A 19,510-nucleotide genomic window follows, 5' to 3' on the forward strand; every position below is an offset into this window, starting at 1 on the left:
CCACGCGGGGCATTTCTCCAGAAATAACTCAGTGACTCAAACGGGAGAAATCGGGAAGATGAAAAAGGTTCTGGAAACAGATGGTTGGTGACGGTTGCACAACAGTGTGAGTGTGCTTAATGCCACCAAACTGTATACTTTAAAATGGTTAAAATGGTTCAAAAAGAGGTGGGGGACAGAAAGGACCCTGAGGTGATGACACTGTTTAGTATCTTGACTGTGCAGGTGGATACATGAAGCTACATAGGTGATACCATTGTATATAATTAAACACACATACACATTCATGAATATAAGCAAAATGGAAGAAATCTGAATAACAGAGGTGGGATAATATTCTGGCTGTGATGTTAGTTTTCCAACATGTTACCATTAGAGAAAACTGGGCCAAATGTACAAGGGATCTCTTTGTATTGTTTTCCAACTGCCTGTAAATCTGCAATTATCTCAACTAAAATTTCAATTAAAAAAAAAAAAAACGAGGAGAGGGCCTGTGCTTTGCCCAGCAGGTCTCTCCTCAGGAACAGGTTCTGTCCTAGACCACCATCCCCTCCCTAGGTGCCTGAAAAGTGAGCAGTCAGTGGGTGGCAGGAACATTAAAGTGTCCCTGGGTTATAAGCTTCATCACAGGCCATCTAATAGTTAACAAAGAGGCCTTTGGGGTGAAGTACACCCCTCTGTCTCATACTCAAGTCCCTGTGTCTCTACAGGTCTCCTCCTGTCCCACCTGGCCTCCTGCTCTTCCCCCAGAGCCCCGCTCCAGCCAGGCCAGGTCCTGCACGTGGCATGCGCGTGGCTGCCTCGAGGCCTCTGTTCACACTGTTTCCCCACCTAGATGGCCTTCTCCACTTTCACGCTACCCAATCATTAAGAATATCAACACCGGCCGGGCGCGGTGGCTCAAGCCTGTAATCCCAGTACTTTGGGAGGCCGAGACCGGTGGATCACGAGGTCAGGAGATCGAGACTATCCTGGTTAACACGGTGAAACCCCGTCTCTACTAAAAAAATACAAAAAACTAGCTGGGTGAAGTTGCAGGCGCCTGTAGTCCCAGCTACTCGGGAGGCTGAGGCAGGAGAATGGCGTAAACCCGGGAGGCGGAGCTTGCAGTGAGCTGAGATCCGGCCACTGCACTCCAGCCTGGGCGACAGAGCGAGACACCGTCTCAAAAAAAAAAAAAATAATAATAATAATATCAACACCTTCACATATAATGCAGACACCTATTACCTCACTTTGTCTTCTGAATACCTCTGGAGGTTAGCACAGCAGGGAATATTTTCCCTATTTTACTGGCCACCAGATAGATTCAGAGAGGTCAAGTGACTTGCCCAGGTTCACACAGTAAGAAGTGGAAACAGGTCATTAGACTCCTGATGCAGGGCTCATCACAGTAGGCCACAATGTTAAGAGAGACCCAGGCTGCCGCACCTCTCTCTGTCCCCAGACCCCATGGGACCTGGCTCCTGCCCAAACCTCCACCTTTATTTGATCTCCATTTCTTGCTCCCTGTGCTCCCGCCACCTCTGCCTTCCTGCTGTTTCTCCATCAGACCAAGCTCATTCCTTCGTCAGGGCCTTTGTACTCACTGCTCTCTCCCGAAGTGCTCTTTCTCCAGTGTCACAGAGCCAGCTCCTCCACCCCTTCCAATTCCAGCTCAAATGTGCCTCCCCTGTGACACTTCCCTGGAAGACCTTAGCTTCCCCACCCCAGTCACTCTCTATCATGCCACCCTGTATTATTTTTTCTGCATAGCACTTTCTATGTAAAATGTGCTTGTTTACTTACCTCTCCCCCACTATATGAAGCATCACAATAGAATAAATTCCATCTATCTAGTTTAAAACCATATCTTGGGCCCAACATTGTGCCTGGCATGCATGAGACACCCAGTAAATGTGTGTTGAATGAATGAATGCAGCTGTAGTGCCCCCCTGCTGCTGCCCATCCCACAGGCTGGCGGCGCGCATCATGTGGCGGGTGGAGAGAGAAGGCACCGGGCTCACGGAGGGCTGCCTGGTGTCTGTGGACGACTTGCAGAACCACGTGGAGCACTTTGGGGAGGAGGAGCAGAAGGAGCTGCGGGTGGACGTGGACACGTTCTTGCAGTACTGGCCGCCCCAGAGCCAGCAGTTCAGCATGCAGTACATCTCTCACATCTTCGGAGTGGTAGGCCCCCTGCGTCCCTTCTCCACCCTCCCTGTCTGTCTCCTCTTTCCTTCCCTCCTCCTGCTTGGGGAGGGTGGGGCTTCTCAGAAGTGAACTACGAGGCGGAAGCCCTGTCCACCCTGGACCCTAATTTCTGTTTCCATAAAGGTCTCATCTAGCCCAGGCAGCCAGAGGCTCTGGAGAAACCACCTTCTGTTTACCATATGTAGCAGAAACCCCTACTGCCCTTTCCATTTCAGAGCCCAGGGACAGGCCTCCAAATGACCCAACTAATAAAATCCAGAGATTCTAGAGTATGATTCCTCATAAAGGAGGGGCCATGGTGACAGCTGGGATCGTCCAACTAAGAAGTTTCCAGAAACTGCCAGGCCACAGTTGGGAGGGGAGGCCAAGAGGACTGAAAGAGGATAGGAGCTTGAAATGAAGACCCCTCATCCCGGACTCTGTCTTCTGGCCTTGTTTACTATGAGGCCATTCCTGCTCTATCTGAATTGGCATCCCACGTACAAATCTTACTTATTTATCCATCTCTGGATGATAGATTTGGATGGTAATTTATCCTCTTACTTATCTGCACTTTTTATACTTTTTCCTCTCCACATTGAAAATAAAGACCCCCAATCACTATCCCTTCCTGCCCACCAGTCACTTTGGAAACCTTTTTCCAGGTCTGCCAGGCAGGATTGATGTGGAGCCTGGAGCAGGGGGGGCTGTGAGCCAGAGAGAGGGGAGTCAGGGTTTTGGGGTGGGAACAACCAAGCCAGGTGAGGCCATAACGGTCCCGGAAGTGGGGGGGGGCGAGAGCCCAGTGGATGAAGAGGCTCAGGTCCTGGCTGTGGGGATGGATGTGTTCTACCTGGTAGGCCAGGCCCTTTATGTGGCGAAGGTGAGCAGGCTGAGGAGGGAGGAGGACAAACATCACACTGACATCTCTCGCGTCTTCACCATAGTGGGGGACAAAGGGAGAGATTGATTGAGTCCAAGGATTTGGCTCACACAATGGTGGAGGCTTGGTAAGTCCAAAATCTGCAAGGTAGGCCAGCAGGCTGGAGATCAGGGAGGAGTTGCAGTTCAAGTCCAGAGGCATTCTGCTGGCAGAACTCCTTGCTCAGGGGAGATGAGCCTTTATTCTCTTGAGGTCTTCAACTGATTAGATGAGGCCCACCCACATTCTAGCAGGCACTCTGCTTTACTCAACTCCACTAATTTAAATGTGAATCTCATCCAAAAACACCTTCACAGAAGCATACATTATAGTTTTTGACCAAATATCTGGGCACCATTGACCAGCCATGTTGGCACACAAAATTAACCACCACAGCTTCCCATGTATTATTTCACACAGTCTTTACAACACAAGGTAAGGTCCATGCTTTCAGCATTTCTATTTTATAGAACAGAAAACCTAGGTCCAGAGGGGTTACATGACCTCCAAAAGCCACATGGTTAGCTTGTGCCCAGGGAAATTCCAGAAGCAATCTGTATTTTCAGGAGCCAGAGCGTCTACCTTTTTTTTTTTTTTTTTTTTTTTTGAGATGAGGGTCTTACTCTGTCACCCAGGCTGGAGTGCTGAGGTGCAATCATGGCTCATTGCAACCTCCATCTCCCAGGCTCAAGTCATCCTCCCGCCTACCAAGTAGCTGGGACCACAGACGCACACCACTATGCCTGGCTAATTTTTGTATTTTTTTGTAGGAGCCGGGTTTCACCATGTTGCCCAGGATGATCTTGCACTCCTGAGCTCAAGTGATCTGCCCATCTCGGCCTTCCAAAGTGCTGGGATTACAGGCATAAGCCACCCTGCCCGGTCTAAGCTTTTACTTTTAACAGTTATGTTCTATAGCCTTGGGGTGAATTGGTGTGTTGCGCAATCTTGGGCATCCCTAATAGGTCTGGGGACTAGGGCTAGAGGTCATATAATTACCAAAGGTTAGAGCTGAAAAGATCCTTGGAGCTCATCTAGTCCAATTTATTCAACCTATAGATGGGAAAGCCAGGGCTCAGAGAAGAAAGAAGTTTGCTCCAAGTAGTACAGCTTGTTAGTGGTACTCACAGGCTTAACATCATGAACTTACTAAATGTCTGATGAGAATAAGTGGAGAAAGTGACACTCCTCCATATCTATGACAAATATCCATGTGAGGGAATAAATGTCTACTGGGTTTCTGTTATATATAGCATGTATTCATAGATGTATTTACAGATGAAGTGGAAATTTGCATGCAGTTAGTAATGTATTCTAGGTTATATTTATTCTTATGCATTTTTCATACTGTGAGAGCAGATATTTGGAGTCTGTTTCTGTAAAGAACAATTTATTTTTAAGGAAAAGAAAATCACTTGGATGCCACATCAGTAGTAACCAACTTGATTTGCCTTGAATCTCAGAGATAAATGTTAAATATGGCACTCACCAGATTTAAAAATTGTGAGCAGGAAATATAACAGTATTCACCAGATACAAAATAATCAAAAGAGATGTTAATTTTTTTTATGAACAGCTACAGGAGTTTAAACTAAGTAGGCAGAGGAAATAGGGGGAGGAAAAGCTCTTTCTCACACACACACACACACACGTGCAAAGAAGGGTACAGAGAGAAAAACCAAGACAGAGACTGAGGAATACTCATGTAAGACCCAGATACAGAAAAAGGAAAACATTTCCATCTTTGACTCTTTTAGAATACAGCCACAAAAAACTTTCAAGGTAGGGTTGCATTTTTGCAGATGTGGGACTGTCCCATGGCCCTAATCTTGTGCGTCATTTGGAGTCACACAGAGAACAGGGGACTAATGTTCTGTGTCCAGACTCCCTAAGCATCTCCAGGGTGAGACTGGGTCTTCTGTTTTTTAAAATTGCTTTCAACAGCTAGAATAGCGTTCTGTCCATGTCTGTTGACTGACTCTTTCATCTTTTCCTCTGGGTAGATTAACTGCAACGGTTTTACTCTCAGTGATCAGAGAGGCCTGCAGGCCGTGGGCGTAGGCATCTTCCCCAACCTGGGCCTGGTGAACCATGACTGTTGGCCCAACTGCACTGTCATATTTAACAATGGCAAGTGAGTATGTCTTTATCTGGGGGTGTGTGTGATGGGGATGGGGAGACCTATGGTGTTTTGTCCACTTGACTTAAGCCAAAGTCAACCTGCTAAACCTCAACTAGCATAGATTTTAAATGTATAGCACATAGAAATCTCATTCCAGAATAATTGTGAATGAGAGAAAGGCATCATGGAGGATATCAAAGAATTCAACCTGGGTCATTTCTGAGTGTGTGTTTCTTGGGGCTGCCTAGATGTATCAGATAAACCTTTAACTACTATTTTAAAACTTGAAGCCTAGGATTATCTGTCTAGAGGTCATTTAGTCAAGGTCTCAGCAGGAATCAGAAGGCACACTCAAAGGGGTTGACCCAAATACAATTGAATGAAGGGACAGTTTACGGAAGTGTGGGCAGGGTTTAAGATACTAACAAGGGGCAGGGGCTGGTGGCTCATGCCTGTAATCCCAGCACTTTGGGAGGCCGAGTGGGGCTGGATCACTTGAGGTCAGGAGTTCAAGATCAGCCTGGGCAACATAGTGATACTCCCATATCTATAAAAAATAAATAAATACATAAATAAATACATTAGCCGGGCATGGTGGTGTGTGCCTGTAGTCCCAGCTACTCATGAAGATGAGGCAGGAGGATCACTTGACCCCAGGAAGTTGAGGCTGCAGTGAACTATAATCATGCCACTGCACTCCAGCTTGGGTGACAAAGTGAGACCTTGTCTCTAAAACCAAACCAAACCAAACCAAACAAAACACAACAAAATAGCAACAAAAAGAAACTAACAAGGAATGGTGAGGTGCCCAGGGACTAGCAACACATGAAACCATCACCACCTCTAGGCCTGCAAGGGCAGGTGAAGGAAGCACTGTTTCTGCAGCTAGTGAGAGCTGGACCTGGGCTAGAGGGCCCCCCAACAGCTCAGCTGTGGCTTACAATTGTGTCTAGAGAAACCAGCCAGCTGGCACCATGGCTCAGAAAAGAGGAAGTCAATGGACTAGATAGTCCAACCCCTCATTCCCCCAACCCTCTGCTCTCCTACCATTGGCCAAACCCCAACCTGAAGATGAGGGGTAAATAAGGGCACATGATGGATTTGGGGGTGGGGCACAAATGGAGAAGAATCAGTAGATGGAACGAGCCCCTGGTTGTCCATGGCTCAGGATGGGGAGATATAGGGGAATGAGGCTTGAGCAATATTAATTGCTTTTGCTCTTAGAGATGAGCTCTTATGACAGATACAAGCTGACTTTGAGTCATCAACAATGAGCAAGTTTCCCCAAAAAACTTCCTAGAAGCCAGACAATGGTGTCTGGTTCTCAGCTGAGAATCGGGCCTAAGCTTCAATATACCAAGTACCCTGATTTCTCCTTTCCTCCCTATTTCTGAAACCAGGCTCTTAAGCAATTGAGAAAGTCACTTAAGATGGGAAAGTTTATTTTGAACTCAGATGATGATCTTTTCTCAGCATTTGTGTTTCCTTTCTGAAGCCTTTTGTGGTCACTGGCCTGGATCTCATGGAATCCTCCCTAGAGGGGCTGTTGACTGAGCTTGACCTGGATGGCAGAGAGGATCAAATTCAGCCATGTATGGGCCTGGGCTTTCTAGATGGCCCTCTTCTAAGTGGTGGTGACCCAAGGCTCCTCTTGTCATTGGGTATAACAACCACAGGAACCTAGGAACTCTTTCTTCTGTGTCTGCTCTGGCTTCCTTGCATCTACTAATTTCTAGCAGCCACATTTTATCCAGGCTTCTTGGCTTTTGTGCAAGAGAAGGTGACTTTGCATTTCCTGTGTAGCCACCTGCCATAGTGGAAAGAACCCTAGACATGGGGTTAGGGGCCCAGTTTGAACCCCAACAATTTTTATATACTATCGATTTGACCTAAACAGCCTCCATGTGCACTTCAAACTCTTTCCAAGACCGACATCCAAAGAGGCAATGTTTATTCATCCAGGATGCTTAATAGAATGATAATAACAACATTGCGCATGTTTTTTCAGCACTCTGCTTTTAAGTGCATTGTCTCATGACAGTCTCATTACAGGTGAGAACATGGAAACACAGGGAAGGGAAGGAACTCGTTCAGGTCAGGGTTGAGTACCTTTGAATCCAGAATGTCTTGTTCCAAATTCAGTGCACTTTCCACTCTAGCAGGCTGTGTCTTGTCCAGTGAGTCCAGCTAGAAGGGGCTAGGATAAAGGTTGTTGTGATGGCCAAAGCTTTGATAGTGTGACCCAGAATGCTGTGCACCCTTGCACCGGATCACATCTGACCAGCCAATGATAATGATTTCCATATGGGTGTCTGTTTTGTCTTTCAGTCATGAGGCAGTGAAATCCATGTTTCATACCCAGATGAGGTGGGTCAGTCCTTTCAAGCATCCCTGCTCCTCTGACCCGTCTCCCTCACTTGCCTGGTTTGCTGGAGCCACCCATTCCTGAGACTCCTTGACTGCCATCTGTCCATAATGTCCTTCTGCATCCCAGTGTCTCGTCTTTGCTGAATGGTGTATTTTAATGCATTTAAATTAACCATTTTTTCCTTACCCACATACCACCTGCCTTGTCTTTGCTTTACTTTGCCTCCTTTCTTCCTTCCTTTCATGCCTCACTTCCACTGCTCTTCCAACCTTGAAGCATGAACCCTTGTAGTCCACATCGTCTTAGCAAAAGCCTATCTTGTCTCCCTAAACCCTGCTTACCATGAAATGGGGACTGCGACTGACTTACTAAAGGACTGTCTGTTTATAAGCCCCAACTTCTTACCCAGACTGGGCTCCAAAAAATAGCATCTATAACCGATATTTTTAATAAATGTTTATTCCCAGTATTCTGCTTACTGCTTCTGACCAACTACGAATGAGTAGTTTAGGTTAAATTTTACTTCTGACTTTTCTTGATGACAACCAAATGGCCCTAGATGGGTCTTTTCCTCAGGGTGGGGTTGACAGCCCTTGAAGTGGTCTTTGGATTAAGAACAAAATGCTGTATGGGAGTTTGGGCTTTGGGAATGCTGGGGTAGAAGTGGTTGGTGCATTTGATTCTGTGTTGCTGTGCACTGCACGTGACTTTGGATGATTCACATCATCTCTTGGGCTTCCAAGATGGGTTCCACATCTGTAGAGAAAGGTCAAGAGGAGAGTGCTCTAGGGACCTTCCTAGTTCTAAGTCTCTGTAGCTCTGGACTCTGTCCCTAACCTCTATGAGAAATACATAAATAGGCTGCTTACTTGTGGCTCAATTAGCTGAACTATAGAATTGCAGATTGTTGGAGGTAGAAGGGGCCTGGGGTACAGGGTGGGGATGAAGCTTGTCCAAGGAAGCTGGTTGGAGGGACAGCCAGGGCTAAAACCCTCATCTCCTGCCTCCTGCAGTGCTTATTTCAGGCTGGTCTCCATTCCTCTCCCCCAATCTCCAGTTTCAAGTAAGGTAAAATGAGGCGTACATATATGCATCTTTTCATATTTAAGTCACATTACGTTAATTTGGTTTTGAAAAATTTCTAATACCATTGGAATAATCGGAGATACCCTGAGACCATGCAAGAATTGGCACAATCATGATAGGAAGCAAAATTACTGGCAATTCTAGCCCAATTGGCCACTGATTCACTGTGGAATTAGAATATGTCACTATGGTGGGCTGCCTCTGTAAAAGGGACTCGTGGGGGCAGAACTGGTTACTTACCCAATAGGGTTAAATACTGGAGATCCTGGCTCAGGAGATGCTCACATGGAATTACTTAGGACATTAGTAGAGTCCTAAAAATCAAGGACTTTGATGCATCTTAATTCCCGTGCATCGAAGACTCAGGAAGCAGCCTGAAAACAACCAGGCAAGGCTACTATGTTGAGGGGAATCGTGAACGGTATGAAGTTCTAATCCTGGCTCTGTCCCCAAAGTGCTGTGGGACCTATCCCTCTTGTGTCACTATCCTCATTTGTGAAATGAGCATCCCTGCAGCTCAGACATACTAGGATTCTAAGCAGAACTGTGAGCAGAATCACCCAGCCTTCCTCTCCTACTGGCCTTTCATCACTACAGTAACCGCTGCTGCCGAAAATTGGGGTAAGGAACAAAGGAAAGGAGTGACAAATGGTGAGCAGGCACTTCAGTTTTGCAGACTCCACAGGAATTGTTTTTATACACATGAACACATTAATAGGCGTGTCAGTGTATCTCACTTTGGGAGAAGGATTTTTCTCCATCAGTGGTCACCTCAGACGCCTGGACATGAACGTCACTACCATTCAGCAGTTGCTTCCTTGATTGTCATCTCAGAGCACAGGGAAGGGGCTGCCTTTGACTGGGACTCTTCTTGGGTGCTGGAGTCTTGCCCTTGCTTTTGCATGGTGTCTAACTGAGCCTTTCTGGGAGGTAAAAGAAATGACCATGGATCTCTGTGCAGGCACTCTCCCCAGCCCTCTGCATCCTGCCACTTGCTCTCTGGATGATGGCTTCCCACTAGGCAGGGAGGCCCCAGGATTCTGGGGAGGTACAGGAGCACGGTATAGGACCCAGCTTGCAGGGCCCACCACTTGTTTTCTGTAGCTGTCTGGCCTTGTGGTGGAGGATGCATGGCTGAGAGATCCACAGGCTGACCTCTACCTGTTTGGTTCAGCTGGATGTCAGTTCTGCAGCAGGTTTTTACCTTCAACATCTTCAGTACCTATCTCATTAAGTAAGGTGGGTAGTGCTATAGGTAATTGAGGGTCAGGTCTAGGCTGGAAGGGAACTGAAATTCCATCTGCCCTTGCTAACGACCTTCAACCAACAAGCCACATCCCCCAATAAACACAAAAGTGAACAATGCAGTGAGCTAACAGAGCCAGCCTTTGTTTATTTGCCTTCAATGATCTCCAGTGGGCTAAGTCTCATTAGGTAATTTGGCCTGAACCATTGGACTGAAGGTCAAGAGATGACTTCGAGTTAGACACCAAATGAGCTAAGGTTGTGGGTAACTGAATTTTTATGTTTCTGGGAGAGTAGTCCCCAAACTAACCAGAAAAGATTTTCAAGTTTTTTCTTGTTTGCAGTTTCTGCCTTATTATTTCTCCTTCTTTTATTACAGACAATCAGTAGCTAAAAGTAAAGGGAGACTTATGGGCATGGACATTCTGTCTGGTTTTATGACCAAGCCCAGCTCTCTACTAGGAGTCTATTTGAGCTGATTCCAGAGTGGTTAACTGAATGGAGTGGATCAGACTGTTCTAAGGAATAGAGTAGAACTATCCACAAAATCATCCTTTAGGTCACATTTCTCCTTTTGTGGAGTCAATGGGGGTTTCTGACTGCCAGTGAAAGTCATTGTCTTTGAGACCCAACTCCACAAAGCCTTGGAGGAGAGCATGGATCCCATTCCAGTAGGCCTGGATTCGAGTCACCTTTTCCTTTCGCCCTGCTCCAGAATTGAGCTCCGGGCCCTGGGCAAGATCTCAGAAGGAGAGGAGCTGACTGTGTCCTACATTGACTTCCTCAACGTCAGTGAAGAACGCAAGAGGCAGTTGAAGAAGCAGTACTACTTTGACTGCACATGTGAACACTGCCAGAAAAAACTGAAGGACGACCTCTTCCTGGGGGTGAAAGACAATCCCAAGGTACATGCAACCGTGCTGCTGAGGTGTTTGTGTCCATATTCTCCAGGAGCCAGTCACAGGTGGTTTCACAGCTAATCAGTGTGCCTTGCCCATGAGCTTCCTAGGGAGCAGCTGTGACCCTGGGGAGGAGGCAGGGTATGAGAGCAGAGCACCATGGGTAGGTCCCAGCTAAGTCCTGGCACTGCCACTTGCCAGGTGTTTGAGTTTGGGGAAGTCACCCAGTTTTCTCAACTGTAAAATAGGAATGATGGTCCCATTGCAAGAAGTTGTTATAAAGATTAAAGAAGATGATGTGTATAAAAGGAGTGGCATACGGAGTAGACACTGGAAATTTTGGTTCCTCCTGTTGCTCCTTTATGAGTTGAGTGATGTTGAGAATTTAAGGTGCTGAGATCAGATGGGCAAAGATATTTGTCATCTGGTTATCAAAAAGATATTCCTAGTCCCATGGGGATAGGCAGTGTGGAGACAGGGCTATGTTTAGATTGGTCAACATCCTGAACTCCTGGGTAACTGTTGCTAGTTGATGGTCAATCTGTTGAGCAGCAGAAGAAGGCTTGCTGACGGGAGGTCAGGAGCCCAGCTGAGCTGGGAGAGAGCGCTGAGCCGCCAGGTGTCAGAGTAGCCAGTTAAAGCAAGAGATCACAAATGAGAGTGAAGTATTTAATCACTTACTGCAATAGTGTTAAGCAAGAAGCCAAAACCGAAGAAAGCACTGACTCTTCTTGTCCATTTCCTCCAGGGAAGCTGTGCTCAGGGGGAGGATGAGGGGGATCAGCACAGGCATGGAGGCGTCTCACATGGCATTCTCTTTTATAAGGACACCAGTCATATGGGGTTAGGAGCCCACTCTACGCCAGTATGATCTCACCTTAACTAATTACATCTGCAATGACCCTATTGCCAAGTAAGATCTCATTCTGAGGTAGCTTCTGGGGCTAGACTTCAACATATGAATTTTGGGAGGATACAATTTTACCCCTAACACTGTGTATGCTACCATTTATGAACATTAAAAGGCACACACACACACACACACACCCATGCACACCCATGCCCATGCAAGCATACTCGGTCTCCATACAGAAGTAGGAAGACCAGTGATGCCAAGATATTGAGAGTCACCCCTCGCAGGAAGAGACAAAGCAGTTGGGGCCCAGGGATTAATGTTTTCTATAGGAACAACCTCTTTTCAGAGAAGCAAAGGTCTGTATTCTAGGAGATTTATATTGGATGTATGTGAGAGGCACTGAGCACTGCATCATGGGCGCTACAGAGAAGAATTTGTTATTGCACCCACCCTCACCCCGACCTTTCAGAACCTGCGGAAAGCATGTCTTATCTGTGAGCCAGCCAGCCTTCCTTCCTGGAGACAGGCACTGAGTATTTGTTTCATAACTTGCTTCCACACTACTTAATAATAATAATAATTATTATTATTATTATCAGGCCAGACCCTCTTTTCTCTGTTCTAAAATAAAACAACCATGTGGTCATTTCTTTAGACTTTTTGATGTTTACCTGGCAGTTTCAATCGTTCAGAAGGCTATGTGTGGCCTTTAGTTCCCATCCCTTCCCTTTAGATATGCTGTTACCAGCTGGTGACAATACACACACGTCTTCAGTATGAATTGCAGAGTTGGCATTTCTCTTGATATAAAAGATTGATGATTTCAGCTTGAACCTACCTGAATTCAAGGCAAAAACTTTCTATTGTATTTTATATCAAATTGAGTTTCTCTATTAAAACAACTCAAAATAAAAATACCTATACTAACTGAGCAGGAAAAAATTGAGTATATCTTTTTAAAAGCAAATGCTTCCTCAGGCATTAAAAAAAGTCCATAATAATGTAGCAGGAAGAAAACTGGAAGAAGAATTATGAGGCCTGTGTACTAGTACTGGCTATGACTCTAAACACCTGGGCTTGGCCAAGTCTCTTCCTTCTGGGCCTCAGTTTCCTCATCTGTAAAATGGGGAGTTGGACTAACTTATTAACCATTTCCTCAAGCTGGACTGTCTACGATGTCATCACAGTCATTTCCTTTCTTTTCCCTATAACGCTGTATCCCAGACTGATAAGCCTCTATCAGTACACCATCCTCAAACCTTCAAATGCCATCAAAATCTTTCCTAGCTCCTCAATATATGCTTATGTAAACCTACATAGAAATAAAAACCAAATATTTTTAAAATGGGAAAATAATAGCAAAATTTATGACATTTTTACTCAGTTGTGTCTCTGGACTGTCTTTTGTTTAGGCTGCTTAGGTTTTCTTTTGTAATCATTCTTTTTTAAAATTTATTTTATTTTTATTTATTTTTGAGATGAGGTTTCACTCTGTCACCCAGGCTGGAGTGCAGTAGTGTGATCTCAGCTCACCGCAGCCTCGACTTTCTGGGCTCCAGAGAGTCTCCTGCCTTAGGCTCCTGAGTAGCTGGGACCATGGGTGCGTGCCACCACTGCTGGCTAATTTTTGTATTATTTGTAGAGACGGGGTTTCACAGTGTTGCTCAGGCTGGTCTCAAATTTCTGGCCTCAAGTGATCCGCCCGTCTCAGCCTCTTGAAGTGCCGGGATTACAGGCATGAGCCACAGTGCCTGGCGGGTTTTTCCCCTGTCTCTCTCCAGCCTTTACTCATGATTTTCAAATAGGAATGTGCCAGGCCGGGCACGGTGGCTCACGCCTGTAATCCCAGAATTTTGGGAGGCCGAGGCAGGCAGATCACAAGGTCAGGAGTTTGATACCAGCCTGGACAATATGGTGAAACCCCATCTCTACTAAAAATACAAAAATTAGCCGAGCATGGTGGCCCACGCCTGTAATCCCAGCTACTCGGGAGGCTGAGGCAGAAGAATCGCTTGAACCCGGAAGGCGGAGGTTGCAGTAAGCTGAGATCGCACCACTGCATTCCAGCCTGGGCGACAGAGAAAGACTCCGTCTCAAATAAATAAATAAATAAATAAATAAATAAATAAATAAAATGAAAAAAATCAAATAGAAATGTGCCAATTTCTCCAGGCTTGGGAACCAACATCCTTCTTACCCCTTCTCCTCCCTCTTTGGATCCTTTTCCTCTGGCTCCTCCCCTTTCCTCTGGCTCCTCCCCGTTCATCTGGCTCTTCCCCTTTCCTATAGCTCCTCCCTTCTCCTCTGGCTCCTCCCCCAGCCCCTCAGATCGCCCAACTCTTGCTCCTTCTCCTGCGCCTCTGGGTCCTCCCTCCCTCTTCCTCCTTGTTTTCTGTAGAATTTGATGCTCCTGGAGACAGCAGCCTTTCACCACGGGGGTTCCTTACATCCTGTGTGCAAATCAGAATGTTCCTGCCTTTATTGTGAAGAGTGGAGCCAAGTGGAACAACCCCGTTTCCTTTCTCAGAATAGATTTATCACATGTTGCACTTACTAATTAACAACCTTTCTGCCAGGTTGTTTTGGGGAATCTTGTAAGTTGCCTCTTTAAACAAAATTGACTCACTTCCAGAGCTTCAAGTGACACTCCTCCTTACATCATCAAACTGAGCAAGACTTTGATGAACACTTAACCACTTGGTATTCTCTTAATCTATCCTACGAGCTACTGATTACTCCAGAAGGTTCACTAAAAATTTTGATATTTAAAGATAATAGAATTTACAGTAGATTAGATATCAGGGGTCATAAACTATACATGATTTTGTGAATCATACTTGGGTAATAAGCTATGGCTATAACTAGAAATGTGGGTTTGACAGATGGCACACCTCTGGTCCATCAGTCACAGAACTCTGCACAACCAGGCAAGACATAGGCTTAATTCCAATAGGCTTAGGAAAGTAGTCACACACTGAAATGACTTCTTTGGGACAAAGACATGATTTGAGTTAACAGAGGGCTGAACAGCATTCTGGGGCATAAGGTAGCAGCTGGTAGCAGCAGGAGATTTCAGCCAAAGCCAGAAATCTCAGTCAAATCAAAGGTCAAGGCAAAGGTTAAGCTAGGAGTGAGACCTGCAAGCAGAAGCTAGAGCACTGGTGGGTGCATCCATTATCAGAATCAGGCCATGGAACAAATGCAGGTAGACACATAGAATAACTAACTCCAGGGAGGCCCAGATACAGAAGGATGTGGAAATAAGGATAGCCAAAATTATAGGGATAACCAAGAGCTATACAAAAGCCAAAGTGGGTGAGGTGGGCAGAAGAACAAATGTAGTACCCCTTTCCTTAGGAGATCCTGACCCTGAAGCAAGCTGTCCTGGCCAGAGGGCTCTCATACTGCAAGATGAAAACCCATGGCAGAACTGGTCCAGGACAGCTGGAAGAAGGAGGGAAGATGGTCTACAGAGAGGGATACGTTTTCATTGCAACAAATGCCCATTCTCTTGTTACTCTTTGGTAGTTTACTGAGGGTGACTTCACAAAACAATGTGAACCGCAAATAGAAAGGAAGCTGTTGAGTCTAATTCTTTATAGTGAAAAAATTGGACAACCGGAGAACTGGTTAAATAAATTATCCTAGCTTCATACAGTGGAAAACTTTACATTTATTAAAATGATATAGTTTTATATTGATATGGGAAAATGTCTGCAAAATACTGAGTGAAAAATTGCTATAGACAGATATATGGTATAATTCCAGTTAGAAAACATAGTCAATCCTATTGGCACGTACATACACATATGCATGTGTGTGCACACATAGGACTGAAATTCAGCCAGTGCTTACTGGTAAAGTCATTTAGACATATCCAATGTTTAATTTAATTTAATCTAATAATTTTATTTAATTTTTTTTGAGACAGGGTCTGGCTGTGTCACTCAGGCTGTAGTGCAGTGGTGTGATCTCGGCTCACTGCAACCTCTGCCTCCTGGGTTCAAGTGATTCTTGTGCCTCAGCCTCCCTAGTAGCTAGTACTACAGACATGCACCAGTATACCTGGCTAATTTTTGTATTTTTAGTAGAGATGGGGTTTCACCCTATCATGCAGGTTGGTATCAAACTCCTGATCTCAGGTAATCTGCCCGCCTGGGCCTCCCAAAGTGCTGGGATTACAGGCGTGAGCCATCATGCTGGGCTGACATACCCATTGTTGATGGTCACTGTCTGTGCTTTGATTAGTCAGTGCTTTTTCTCTATCAGTCATTAAGTATTTAAAATATTATTTCTGTATGCATGCGTAGGAAAATGTTCCCCCAGATACTAACTGTAGTCATTAGGTGAGTTCTAGGGATTTCTACTTTTTTATTTTTTAACATACTTTTAAATATTGTTTTAATTTTCACAACTTGCATATGTCAATTTTACAGTCAGAATAAATAATAAAGTTATTTTCATTTTGGAAAAAAGTTATAAAAGATTTGCTTAAGCAAAAAAAAAATGTTTCAGAAAAGGACTTCCGATAGGAATAAGCATAGCATGTAAACTTCTTGTTTGGACTTTGAGAAATTTGGCTCTTTTCCTTCAAAATTATTATGTCCCTGTGGGAACCGGCTTCTTAATTATGGCACTTCCTTGCCTCAAATATCAAAACCTTGTTTTGTTTTGTTTGTAAGATCACTAGGCTTCTTAGGCAAATGTAGAATCCTAATGAGTCCAGATTTCACAGGAACAGCTGACAGATGTTCTCCTGATATCCTTTTGGCTAAGACAAGGAAATACAGGCTGGATGCTAAGACATTTGGAAGAGTTTGAATAATTATAATCACAAGGACCCTCCTTAATGAACTCGAAGACAAATCGGAGTATGATTTTTGGGTCAAGTCCTTGGGGTCTGTCTTTAGCCCTGTGCTGGCTAGTATTTAAATCAATGACTTGGATGACAACAAAAATGCAAGGGTGTACCTGTGGAAATATGTGGTTGACTTGAAACAAAGAGGGACAGCAGCAAATATTTTGGGTGATAGAATCCAAAATGCCAGAGAAAACGCAATAGCTATCAATGTCAGTTTCTGCCCTGGGGTTCAAAGGGCCAGGAATTTGCACAGGCTGGAATGATTGGCTGACAGCAAGGGTCTGAGACTTGGCTTAATAGAAAACAGAAGTCAGAAATGTGATGAGGGAACTGGAATAGCTATAGGATCTTGGGTAGCATTTACAGGAATAAGGCATTCAGAATGAGGAAGGCATTAACCTTGCACTACATTGAATGTCAAAGATGGCAACTACTCAAAGGTGGAACGGGTTGCCTCACGAAGGCATCTCTAGCTCAATGGGTCTCTCTTTCCCAGCCCTCTCAGGAAGTGGTGAAGGAGATGATACAATTCTCCAAGGATACATTGGAAAAGATAGACAAGGCTCGTTCGGAGGGTTTGTATCATGAGGTAAGAATTCACTTATTACAGAGGATGGGGTTAGAGAGGAGGGTGGAAACGTTCTCTAGTAAGGGAGGGAAATGGGGTGGGAATGGGCGGGCAGGGGGCTACCAAGCAGGTTGTTTTTCTAGATGTCCCTTGGTTGAGACCATGACTCTTCTTGCCCCTAAACCTTTAGCATCTCTTAGGGGTGTATTCTCAGTGACTGATTATTAACCCACTGAGACTGGGTCCGAGGGGAGCAAATGCAGACAGACACTTGTCCCTGGGGGATCTGTGATGTCTAAACCTGGCATCAGAGATGAGGGAATGCAGATGGCAGTGGACATACTGGGAGTGAGTTGCATGCTTTCCCATAATTGAATGCATGTGCCAGCTACAGTTTTCTGCCTCTGCCAACTGAGCATTCATCCTTGGCTCTTGAAGCGCCAGGGATTCTCAGCTGGCTCTACACTAGAATCACCTTTGAAAAATTTTGATGCTCAGGCCCCCACTCAGGACAATTTCACCAGAATCTCCGGGCATGGAACCCTGATAGCAAGATTTTTAAAGCTCTCAGGTGATTTCAATGTGTAACCAAAGGTGAGACCCACTGCCAGACACTGGCCTGCAGGGTATTTGCATTGAATTAACCTGGGCAGCTTGTTGGAAATACTGATTTCCAGTCTCACACTCTAAGATGTGACTCATTCAATCTGCAGCAGAAAACAGGGACCATGAATTAGCATTTTTGTTCCCCAAGCTCGCTAAACAACTTGAATGTTAATGCCACTAGGGCATGTCAATGCGGGAGATTAATTTCTATTCATTTCTATTTATATTTCCCTTCTCTTCTTCCTCCTTCTTTACTAACTCGCTTATTGCACATTTCTAAGCCCTTACTGGGGTGGCCAACATAAGACACTCTCCTTGCCTAGAAGGAGTTCTGTCAGGTGGGGAGACAGTCACACAAACAAGGTGTTACTGTACAACATGGAAAATCTATGTCAGAGGCACGAGGTGGGAGCTGGAGTGAGCAGGAGGGCCCCACTGGCTCCATTGCGCTGGCTTCTCTCCTCTACATTTCTTCTCCTTCCCCATTCAGACCTGGCAGGGCTAGGTGTGGCTCTGGACACTGCCCCCATGGGTTTAAGAGGATTGTTTTCAGGATGAATTGATTGCCAGCCATCATCTTTCCACTTCCTGCTACGCCCCCACCACCTCAGGTTGCTTCATGAACTCTGGGAAAGTCTCAGAGCAAAATTAGTTCTCACTGATTTTAAACGGAAGGAATTGTACGGCATTTCTCCCATGAGAGCTTCAAAGGAAGGAGAGGAGAACAATGGACACCTAAAATCTAGAGACCACTGGACTTCGTAGGGTAGGGCCTAAGCCTATGTCTCCACAAGAGTCAGTCAGAAAAGCCCGCTTGCAGGATGATTGTGGTCAGGCCCATCTTTTTCCTCACCAGAGCCAAGGCTGAATCCTTCTGGGATGTTTTGCAGTTTCCCGGGAGCTAATGCATGTTGTACACTTCAGTAGGACATAATTATTCAAACCCACTGAGCCTAAGGACCACCCAGGGGCTTATACATAAAAACTACACATCCAGAGTTTCTCTCCCCGATATTTGGTTTCAATTGGTCTGGGGTAGGACTTGAGCATCAGTGTTTTAAAAAAGCTTTCCGATGATTCCAAAGCCCAGTGAGTGGAGAATCACAGGAATGGTGGTGAAGCTGGAGCTCAACTGCTTGGTTTCAGTGCTTGATCCATTGCTCACCCTCTGTGTGACTTTGGCAAAGTACTTACCCTCTCTGTGCTTCAGTTTTCTCATCTGGTAAAATGGGATTATTAGTAGTACTCATCTCAATGTGTTGTTATAATAGATATACATTTATTTGTATATGTATATATGTATGTATGCATGTGTGCGTGCATATATATATCTTGGTATCTGTAGAGAATTGGTTCTAGGACTGCCACAGATACTAAAATCTGCAGATGCTCAAGTCCCTTGTATAAAATAGTGTATTTTTGCATACAACCTATGCACATCCTTCCATATACTTTAAAGCATCTCTAAATTACTTACAACACCTAATACAATGTAAATTCTATGTAAGTAGCTGTGATACTGTATTGATTTTTTTGTATTGTTTTTTGTTGTTGTATTGTTCTTTCTTTCTTTTAACATATTTTTGGCCAGGTATGGTGGCTCATGCCTGTAATCCTAGCACTTTGGGAGGCCGAGGTGGGCAGATTGCCTGAGCTCAGGAGTTTGAGACCAGCCTGGGCAACATGGTGAAACCCTGTCTCTACTAAGACCACAAAAATTAGTCGGGCATGGTGGTGGGCACCTGTAACCCCAGCTACTCAGAAGGCTGAGGCAGGAGAATCACTTGAACCTGGGATGTGGAGGT

General features: G+C 45.1%; 1 protein-coding gene across 2 annotated transcripts in view; it reads left to right on the forward strand.

Annotated features, from left to right (window-relative positions):
* The window catches only part of SMYD1 (SET and MYND domain containing 1), a 44,923-nt gene that overhangs the window by 18,719 nt on the left and 6,694 nt on the right, over positions 1–19,510 (forward strand). The window contains exons 3-7 of one of the 2 annotated variants that reach the window (XM_025354265.1): positions 1,956–2,169; positions 5,098–5,228; positions 7,545–7,583; positions 10,631–10,820; positions 17,028–17,120. In XM_025354265.1, the coding sequence (XP_025210050.1) occupies positions 1,956–2,169; positions 5,098–5,228; positions 7,545–7,583; positions 10,631–10,820; positions 17,028–17,120 (667 nt within the window). The remainder of the gene's footprint in view (positions 1–1,955; positions 2,170–5,097; positions 5,229–7,544; positions 7,584–10,630; positions 10,821–17,027; positions 17,121–19,510) is intronic. The other variant, XM_025354266.1, reaches the window with a different exon arrangement.

The sequence above is a fragment of the Theropithecus gelada genome, chromosome 13, assembly GCF_003255815.1.
Source record: "Theropithecus gelada isolate Dixy chromosome 13, Tgel_1.0, whole genome shotgun sequence".
In the NCBI taxonomy this organism is placed as follows: Eukaryota; Metazoa; Chordata; class Mammalia; order Primates; family Cercopithecidae; genus Theropithecus; species Theropithecus gelada.